The 9,859-nt window shown below is 53.3% G+C and overlaps 1 protein-coding gene across 1 annotated transcript; it reads left to right on the top strand.

Moving 5' to 3' along the window:
* The first annotated feature begins 710 nt into the window (after window positions 1-710).
* Window positions 711-6,001, top strand: LOC141976791 (maestro heat-like repeat-containing protein family member 7). The gene is made up of 5 exons (XM_074937954.1): window positions 711-795; window positions 3,510-3,619; window positions 4,862-5,011; window positions 5,321-5,475; window positions 5,941-6,001. The coding sequence occupies exons 1-5, from the start codon at window positions 750-752 to the stop codon at window positions 5,999-6,001; spliced, it is 522 nt and encodes a 173-aa protein (XP_074794055.1). The 5' UTR covers window positions 711-749.
* Window positions 6,002-9,859: the final 3,858 nt, after the last annotated feature.

Raw genomic sequence — 9,859 nt, forward strand, 5'->3', positions numbered from 1 at the left:
GGAGGTGGGAGGGGACACAGTGAAAGGGATGGGAGGGGCCAAAGGAGCCAGAGCAATGGGGAGTGGGTCAGGGGAGGCTGTGCAGACCCCAGGAGAGGAGGACAAGGGGCTTGGTGCGACGTGGGGAAGAGCAGGAAGCGAGCGCAGGGGCTGCAGGAGGGGCAAGGGAAGGTCTGGCAGGAGGGGGAGGCTAGAGGGGGAGGCTGCAGGAGAGAGCCGGCAGGCTGGGTGCGGCGCAGAAAGTGGGGGTTGTGGGGAGCTCCAGGATGGAGTGAGAGAGGCGCAATGCAGAGAAGAGGAGTCCAAGGCGACCTCACGCTCCTGGACCTGAGGTCTGTGGAGGGAGGGGGATGGGAGAAGGGGCTGGGATTAGGAGCTTGCCCTTGAGATGGAGACTGGACGTTAGTTCATTCCTTACCCAGGTCCGCACTCGAGGGCAACGTTTGCTGACTTTGCTACCCAGACTTCCCGTCCCTGCTGAGCTTCCCTCAGTCCCTGGTGATGGGCCCCATGGCTCCTCCTGCTCTCATTGTCCCCAGTCTCTCTGCGCTGGGCTCTGCCTCCCCCGGTTCTAGCCCCTTGCTAGTGCAATGCCAGGGGGACATGCTGCGCTGGGCCTGCAGGGGCGAGTGACTCCCCTTGCTCCCTCTCTCCGTCAGGGAGTGGAGGAGTTCAGAGCCCTGGGCCAGCTGGTGGGCTGTCTCACTCTGCGCTGTGCTGAGCAGGAGCAGGAGATCTGCCGATCGGCTATGGAGGGACTTCACCACCTCTACACCTTCATGCTGCGGCAAAAATGTAAGAGCACTGGAGACCCTTGTCCTTCCTAAATACATTGACATGGGGTTTCCAAACATGGGAAACATATTTATTGAACACTTCTGCCTTTTCTGCATCCTTTTAAACAGTCTCCATCTAGTAATGAGCCTACACCATTGCTAGGATTTCTTTTGTTCCTAGTACACTTTTTATAAAAAACCTACTTAGTATCCATAGTCCTTCAAGCCATGGAGTTTCCCCTGATGTCTTTAGCTTCCCCTGTCCATATTCTACTCTTCATAACTCACATAAGAATGGACATACTGACTCAGATCAGTTCATCTAGCCCAGTATTGTGTCTTCTGATAACGGCCAGTGCCTCATGCTTCAGAGAGAATGAACTGAAAAGGGAAATTTGGAGTGATCCATCCCCTCTCATCCAGTCCCAGCTTCTGGTAGTCAGAGGTTTAGGGACATGCAGAGTCTGGGGTTGCATGGCCTAATTATCTTGAACCCAATTATACTTTTAGGCTTCACAACATCCCACGGCAACAATTGCCACAGGTTGCCTGTGCATTGTGTGCAGAGATACCTTCTTTTCTTTGCTTTTAACTTGCTGCCTATTAATTTCAGAAAGTGACCCCTAGTTCCCGTGTTATGTGCAGGGGTAAATAACACTTCCCTATTCACTTTCTCCACACCAGTCATGATTTTATAGACCTTTGTCATCTCCCCCCTTAGTCAGCTCTTTTCTAAACTAAATGGTCCCAGGTCTACACTGCACACCTATATTGTTATCACTCCATTGCTCAGGGCTGTGAAAAATCCACTCCCCTGTTGGCAGAAGCACCCTCCCACTGACATAGCTAGCGCCTCTCCGGGAGGTGGATTCAGAGCTTGTTGGCAGAGGACCATCTTCTCTTCAACGCTACAGCGCCGGTGCAGCTATGGCGATAGAGTGGTTTAAGTGTAGACTTGCCCCCAGTCTTTTTAATCTTTCCTCATATGGAAGCTCTTCCATACCCCTAATCATTTTTGTCGCCCTTCTCTGCACCTTTTACAAGTCTGGTATATCTGTTTTGAGATGGGGCGACCAGAACTACACGTGGTATTCAAGGTGTGGGCGCGCACATTGGATTTGTATCGAGGCATTCTGACATTTGTCTGGTTTATTATCTATCCCTTTCCTAATGGTTCCCAACATTCTGTTGGCTTTTTTAACTGCCACTGCACGGTGAGCGGATGTTTTCAGAGAACTCTTTACGATGACTCCAAAATCTCTTTCTTGAGTGGTAATTTAAACCCCATAATTGTGTATGGAGAGTTGGGATTGTGGTGTCCAGTTTGCATTTATCAATATTGAATGTCATCTGCCATTTTGTTGCCCAGTCCCCCAGTTTTGTGAGATCCCTTTGTAGCTCTTCGCAGTCTGCTTTGGATTTAACTATCTTGAGTCATTTTGTATCATCTGCAAATTTTGCTACCTCACTGGTTACCCCTTTTTCTGGATCATTGATGACTATGTTGAACTACACTGGTGTCAACCCAGATCCTTGGGGTGCCCCGCTCTTTACCTCTCTCCACTGTGAAAACTGACCATTTATTCCTGTTGTTTGCTTCCTATCTTTTAACCACTGACCCATGAAAGAACCTTCCCTCTTATCCCATGACAGATTACTTGGGTTAAGAGCCTTTGGTGAGGGACCCTGTCAAAGGCTTTCTGAAAGTCCAAGTACACCATATCCACTGGATCACCCTTCTCCACATTCTTGTTGACCCCCTTCAAAGAATTCTAGTAGATTGGTGAGGCATGATTTCCCTTTACAAAAGCCAGGTTGACTCTGCCCCAACAAATTGTGTTCACCTATGTGTCTGATAATTCTCTTCTTTCCTATCATTTCAACAAGTTGCCTGGTCCTGAAGTCAGGCTTGCCAGGGATCACATCTGGAGACTTTTATAAACTTCACTGTCACATTTGCTATCTCGTACAGAGGCTGATTTAAACATTAGCTTACATACCACAGCACTGCACATAAGTTTGTTTGGATGTCTCATGAGAGCTGCAACCTTTGCACCAGGCAGGCAATTTACCATGCGGTTCTCCCACTCATCACAAACCCAACTGCTTATATGTCTATTGATTGAATCCCCCATTACTATTACCTGGCTTTTCTTTGTAACTGGGCTTCCCACCTCAGGTGGGGCAGCCTCAGTGTGAGAGAATATCCTGACTTCATCTGGAAGGTGGGTCCCAACTATGGGATCATCTCCCTCTGCTCCAGCTCGATGTTCTCCTTCCCAGAAACTTTCACCCTCCTCAGCAGCACAAAGGCTGTCAGACGGGGGGTGGGACCACTCTACTGCATCCCTAAAAGTCTCCTCTATGTACCTCGCTGTCTCCCTTGGCTCCACCAGTTCAGATCCTCTGGCCTCCTGGTCTCCGAGGGCAGTAGCTCCTTGGGCCAAATGCCCAGATGTGCTACCTGCCCACAGGGCTGGTAATCCTACATGCTGCATTCAGTGCAATCAACTGGAGAGCCTCACACTGCTGCTGCACTTCTGCCTGGTTTATTTTGACTCTTCCAGGGGGGTTAGTTTGTTTAGTTTTGTTCGGGGGGGGGGAGTTTATTGGCCTGAATTTACAGTATGTTTCTTAGATGTACTTGTCTCTAAACTTCCTTGCAAAACTCCCGTTTCCAAAGCTAACCTCTGATTTCTATTGCCTGCTGTTTGTTTCCCCTCCCTGGTTCAGGCACCACGCTGGCAAAGCAGAGTGCAGAGTATCTGCAGGTCTTCAGGGAGTGGCGAGCGGAGAACACCTTCTGGGTCACCTGGTTCACCAACACCAGCAATATCGCCATGGTAACTACTTTCAATGCTTCCTGGGATTGTTGTGCCCAGAGTCCTCAGGAGAGAGAAATTAACACCCTAGGAGTCAGGGGGAAGGGACAGACCCAGGCGTGTGACTGACCCCACCCAGCTGGGCCGGAGCCCTGCCTATGGCCCACTCCACCTCATAGAATCATAGACCTCAGGAGGTATCTAATCCAACCCCCTTCTCATAGCAGGACCAACCCCAACTAAATCATCCCAGCCAGGGCTTTGTCAAGCCTGACCTTAAAAATCTCGAAGGATGGAGATTCCCCACCTCCCTAGGTAACACTTTCCAGTGCTTCACCACCCTCCTAGCGAAATAGTTTCAGAGTAACAGCCGTGTTAGTCTGTATTCGCGAAAAGAAAAGGAGTACTTGTGGCACCTTAGAGACTAATCAATTTATTTGAGCTTAAGCTTTTGTGAGCTACAGCTCACTTCACGAAAGCTCCTTTTCTTCTAGTGAAATAGCGTTTCCTCATATCCAACCTGGACCTCCCCCACTGCAACTTGAGACCATTGATGCTTGTTCTGTCACCTGCCACCACTGAGAACAGCCGAGCTCCAGCCTCTTTGGAACCCGCCCCCCCGACCCCCGCAGGTAGTTGAAGGCTGCTATCAAATCCCCCCTCACTCTTCTCTTCTGCAGACTAAATAAGCCCACTTCCCTCAGTCTCTCCTCAGAATTCATGTGCTTCAGCCCGCTAATCATTTTCCTTAGCCTCTGCTGGACTCTCTCCGATTTCTCCACATCCTTTCTCTTGTGGGGGTACAGATGTGACCTCACCAGTGCCGAATAGTAGGGAATAATCACTTCCCTCGATCTGCTGGCAAGGCTTCTACTATTGCGGGCCAATATGCTTCCCTCCATGCCACATCCCAAGATGCACTGGGTCTCATCCAAACCTGATCCCAGCTCCTTGTCAGGTGTGGTGGGAGCTTCCCCAGAGATTAATGCTCTCCAAGGCATCATTGCGTCCACGCACCAGTGCCAGCCCCTGCTGAGCACTAGAGAGTGTATCCGTGCTGTGCGGTATTGTGCCCCCATGCACTGCCACGCTGGCCTGTGCCATGCAGGACAGCTCCTGATTGCTGGCTGGGTACTGTGCGTCCCAGGTGCAGTAACCCAGCCCTGTCCTGGCAAAGCGGGCTTTGCCTGCACTCCTGGCTGCTCGGTCCGACTGGAACCGCACTGGGCAGCAAAAGGGGTTTCACTGGCAGGTTTGTTTCAGATGTTTGGGAAGTACTTCAACCCATCCGAGCGCATGGACTTCCTCCTCACTGCTATCGAGGGCATGAGAGACACCAGCGTCCATGACTCGGTGGCGGCCAGGCACATGCTGCATGTGATCCTGTGGGTCCCCAGCCCAAGCTTGGAGAGGGTAAGAGCTGCAGTGAGAACAGCCTGCTGGGGGAGCCCATCCGTGGGAGACTCTGCCTCTGGGCGCTCGGCATTACTGGGGGGCAGGTCCTGTGCCATGAGGGGGGTCAGTCTAGGTGATCTCCATGGCCGCTTGTGGTCTTGCAGTCTATGAATCGATAGGCCGGGAATTGGCCCTGTGTTCTAGGCCTGGAGCTGGAGAAAAGGATGTGGGAAGGCAGATGGCTCTCAGGTACGGCAGGTCCCTGGCATCCCAGATCAATAGCAGCGCGAGGAAGCCAAGGCTCCCATCTCCCCATTTCCCTTCCAGGTGTCGGAGGCTGTGATGAGCATCTACCACAACCTGGACTCCATCAGCGAGCCGCTGGCCCAGCAGCAGCTGCTCAAGGCCCTTGTCGTGGTGGGCGACCACTACAGCGAGGAGGTGGTCACAACCCTGCTGGGCTGCTCGCTGTCATGTGACAGGTACGGGGCTGGGGCTGCTGCCGCTTGCGCTCCGGCTCCCCCGGACTGGTCCCGCTGCCAGGGACAGGGGCATGCAGAACCTTCCAGAGACCTCCTGCTCCCTGCAGAGCTGCTGCTTGTTCTGGAGGGTTTTGCAGGCTGACTTGCCGTGGAGACAGGCCAGCCTGCAAAACCCCATATGGCAGCCCTCGGCCTCCCCCAGGGCTGACACTCAGACCCGGCCCCCATGCAACCTGCGCCAGGCAGTGGGGGCCCTTGCTGCATCTGGAGGGCAACAAAGGGCCGGCCAGTGGCCGGAGACCCGGCAGGGTGCGGGTGGCGGTGGGTGCAGGAGGCTGGCGGGGCTCTGGCCAGGTGAAATCGGCTCTCTCCCTTTGCAGCGTTGCTGTGGAGATGTGGAGGGTGCTGACATCCCACCCCAAGACCGCAGGAAAGGTCCTACGGGAGCTGCTCGACAGGCTGCAGGAGCGACCGCTGCGCCAGCATCACGATGTCTCTCAGCAAGAGGCTGGCGTCGCCCTCTTGACTGTAAGTTCCAGCCCCTGCAGCAAGGGAAGGAGCGCCGTGTTTCCCCTCCACGGCCTGAGGGTGTCTCTCAGTCTCCCACTGGGTATCGCCATTGGGCCGAAGAGAGAGAGCGTGACTCTAGCCAGCGCTATGGTCGAGGCAGAACACACCAAAACCCTCTCCTGGTGCTCTGGGACAGCTCTCATAGAACCGCAGGGTGAGAAGGGATCGCAAGGTCAGCTTGTCCAGCCCCCTGCCAAGATGCAGGATTTGTTGTGTCTATCCCAGTCGAGACAGATGGCTCCAGCTTCCTTCTATAAACCTCCAGCAAAGGGGCTTCCACAAGCTCCCTAGTCGTCTGTCCCATTGTCCTACTCTTCTTACAGTTAGGAAGGTTTTCCTGAGATTTAATCTAAATCTGCCGTGCTGTCGTTTGAACCCATCCCCTCTTGTCCTGCCCTCTGTGGCAAGAGAGAACAACTTTTTGCCATCTTTTTTTTGGCAGCCTTCGAAGAATCTGAAGGCCATTAGCATGTCCCCCCTTAATCTCCTCTTTTCCAAACTAAACATAGCCAGTTCCTTCAACCTTTGCTCGTATGGCTTGTGTTCCATCCCTCTGATCATCTTTGTCACTCACCTCTGGATCCATGACAGTTTCTCCACATCTTTTGTAGACATTGGTGACCAAAACTGGACACCGTACTCCAGCTGAGGCCTAACCAGCACTGAGTAGAGTGGTACTATCACCTCCCATGACTTGCAGACTATACCTCTGTTAATGCAACCTAAAATTGCATTTGCTTTTTTTTTTTTTTTTGCAACAGCATCGCTTAGCTGACTCATGCTGAGGCTGTGATCCACCGCAGCTCCCAGATCCTTCTCAGCAGTTCAACCGGTTATCCCCCATTCTGTTTCTGTGCATTTGCTTTTTCTTCTCTAAATGTAGCACCTCACTTTTGTCTTGGGTGAGTTTCATTTTGTTGTCTATAGCCCAGTCCTCCAATTTACCATGATCCCTCTGAATTTGAGCTCTTTCCTTCAAAGTCTTGGCAACTCCTTCATCAGGGAGCTGATGCAGGGCTGGAGTCATTGAAAGCTTCCCAGGGGACCTGGACCTGGCCCTGGCCTGGAGTCAGGAGCCCTGGTTTCTATTCCTGGCTCTGCCTCTGACCTGCTGGGTGACCTTGGGCAAGTCCCTGCCTGGCTTTTGTCTGTTGTTCTGCAGGGCAGGGCCTGGCTCCTGCAGGGTGCGTCTCTGGGTGTGTGACTGTGGACTCTAGAGCTGTGGACTCTAGACCTCCAGGGAATGCTGGTGACACCAGTGATCCGGGACGCCCGGACAGAGCCATTTTGCTTCAATTGGAACCATTTTTTCCTACCAATCCACTTTTTGAGCCTCGTAGGTTTTAACTCTTGACGTCACAGCTCTGTCCCGCAGCACTCACTCCTCTGAAGAGCTCGAGAAGGGCCTTTTGCTGCTCCGACCTCATAACAAGTGTGATAGACACAGCATAGTGAAGGCAGAGAAAACCCTTGGGACTTAAATACACAGATCTGGCAGCTTGGTCAAAGAGGAGACAATCTGAAGGCAACTCTCCCTAATGATAATTTACTTCCCCTGAGAATAGCAGGTGAGTCCGGTTTATTAAACACGGACGATGAATCGATCAGACATGGAGAGGGCATGACTGTAATTCTCTTTGTTATCCACCATTCCCATTGTTCCATGTCCTCAGCCTGGTTTTCACTTGCTTGTGTTTTATTTTTCCTTCCGGAACCAGTAAGCCTGTATTGGACACTTTTCCCCCTGATCCCGGTTGAGGTTTTGTGGGGCTGTCTTTGAACAGTTCAAAAGCCAAATACAGAAATGATTGAATCTGGCTTTTAGTAACAGACCAACACTAGAACTCGTGTACAAAATCGGCTCCCTCGCCCAGGCTGGGCTGTAAGGCCCGGGACTCAGCAGAACCCAAGTTCAGTTTCGGGCTCTGCCAGACTCCCTGGGTGACCATGGGTGAGTCACGTCGCCTCTCTGTGCCTGACTTCCATGTCTGTACAACGGGGATAGAAATCCTTCCTTTGTGTGTCTAGCCTGTAAGCTCTAGGCCAGGGAATGTCTCTTTCTGTGCCTGGGAAGCCCCCAGCACATGCCCTGATTGCAGATAGGCGCTGGAGGTGCTATTCTAACCCTTATAAGAAGAATACACTTGATTTGTTTGGGGTCAAGGTGTTGTGCAGAGAAGTTTCCACAGATGATACCTGCTAATAAATACCACCCCCTGAGATCGGGGGTACAAGGAAGCAGCTGCTTATGTTGCAGGTAGCTGGCCCCGCTGCCTGCGATCCTAGCTGGGGCTGTGCAAGGGCTTTGAGGCTCTAACATGTCATCTGGAGGAGGGGCGCTAGAAGACTTTTTCTAGTGGAGGTGCTGAGCACCCCCTTACACCTGTCCACACACCCCACCACCCCTAGAGCTGGGGTCAGGAGCAGGGCCATGGCTCCAGGGGGGCGGGAGAGGGATGGGGCAAGGGGGCCGAGGCTGGGGCCACAGCTGGGAGTTGGCGCAGGGCCGGCAGCTGGGACCTTGTGTGTGGAGCCAGGAGCAGAGCCCCGCGTAAAACCTTGGAGTGCTGCAGCACCCCCTGCACTCCTAGTTCCCGTGGCTCTGTCTGCAGGGGAGGCAGACGTTGTTATGGAAATGGCTTGTTGGGTCACCGGAGGGTGTTTCGTAAAGCAGCTCCTCCTTTCACACAGGTGGGGAAAATCCAGCGTCAGCAGCCAGTCATCGTGGAGCGGCTACATGAGGCAGACAGGGGCGTCATCTCCAATGCCATCACCGTGCTGAGAGACATCCTCGCCGGCATGGACAGGCAGAGCGCCAGCCCCGTGGCTGTGCAAGTGGCTGAGAAACTGCTGCCGTTCTTTCATGATGTAAGGCCTGGTGGCCCGCGGGAGACCCTTCAAGCCACAGACGTGTGAATGGGGGCTGGCGGGTGGGCTAGCAGGACCTATGCTATGGCCCCAGCCAGAAAAAGGATTGTCGTAAATGACATGAACCCATTCCCGCCTTCTTCTGCTAGCCCATTCTCCATCAGAGCATATGGCAGTAAGGGTGGGAACCCTGGTGTCCTGCAGGCCTGCTGACAAGGATCAGGGCAGCCTGGGGACGAGGCTCCCCTTGAGGGAAGGACATGCATTCCTGAGCCTGCATGCAGCGAGGGGGCCTCTGCAGCACAGGGTGCCGCAATGCTCCTGCTGGCTTCCAGGGTAACAAGTGATGGTACCCTGGTGAAAATCCTGCCCCGCCCCTCTCCTCCCTGGCCAGGAATCCCACAGCTGGCCTGTCAGCTCCATAAGGAAACGGCTCCGTCTATAGGTTCTGCAGCTTTCCTCTCCCCTTCGTTCTCATGGCAGGGCAGCATCAAAGGAGGGGCTAGTTCTCCCCAGGCCTTTTGTAACCACAAACGAGCCCCCGCCAGCGTGTTCACCAGACTGATGTTCAGTCCCCCACTGCACGGCGAGAGCCAGCAAAGTGGGCGGGAGAAAGGGACCCATCCATTACTGCCTTCCAGGGGTAACGTCCCAGTGGGGACTCCTGGAGGGACCACCCACCTCCCCAGCTCTCACAATGCTAAATCCTACCCTCAGCCCTCCCAAACTCTGCTGGGACCCGGCCGCTCTTGATTTAGCAGTGGCACAGGCCCAGCTAAAGATCAACACCAAGAGCAGCTCCTGCATCTAGTCCAGCACCCGCTCCTGATGGAAAGACAACTGAGAACTACTGTTCCAAGAGCCTGTCTCCAAAGTGGCCAGACAGGAGAGCGCAGCCAAATAGATAAACAGACTAAAAGAACTTATGAAGACTTTTACAACAGAC

Source organism: Natator depressus, chromosome 23, assembly GCF_965152275.1.
Source record: "Natator depressus isolate rNatDep1 chromosome 23, rNatDep2.hap1, whole genome shotgun sequence".
NCBI classification, from domain to species: domain Eukaryota; kingdom Metazoa; phylum Chordata; order Testudines; family Cheloniidae; genus Natator; species Natator depressus.

Excerpts from the sequence above, each read along its gene's own strand:
- LOC141976791 (XM_074937954.1), top strand. The coding sequence starts at position 750 with ATGGAGGGACTTCACCACCTCTACACCTTCATGCTGCGGCAAAAAT. Across the intron at positions 3,620-4,861 it reads ACACCAGCAATATCGCCATG|ATGTTTGGGAAGTACTTCAA; the intron begins GTAACTACTTTC and ends GGTTTGTTTCAG. Across the intron at positions 5,476-5,940 it reads TGCTCGCTGTCATGTGACAG|GAGCGACCGCTGCGCCAGCA; the intron begins GTACGGGGCTGG and ends GACAGGCTGCAG.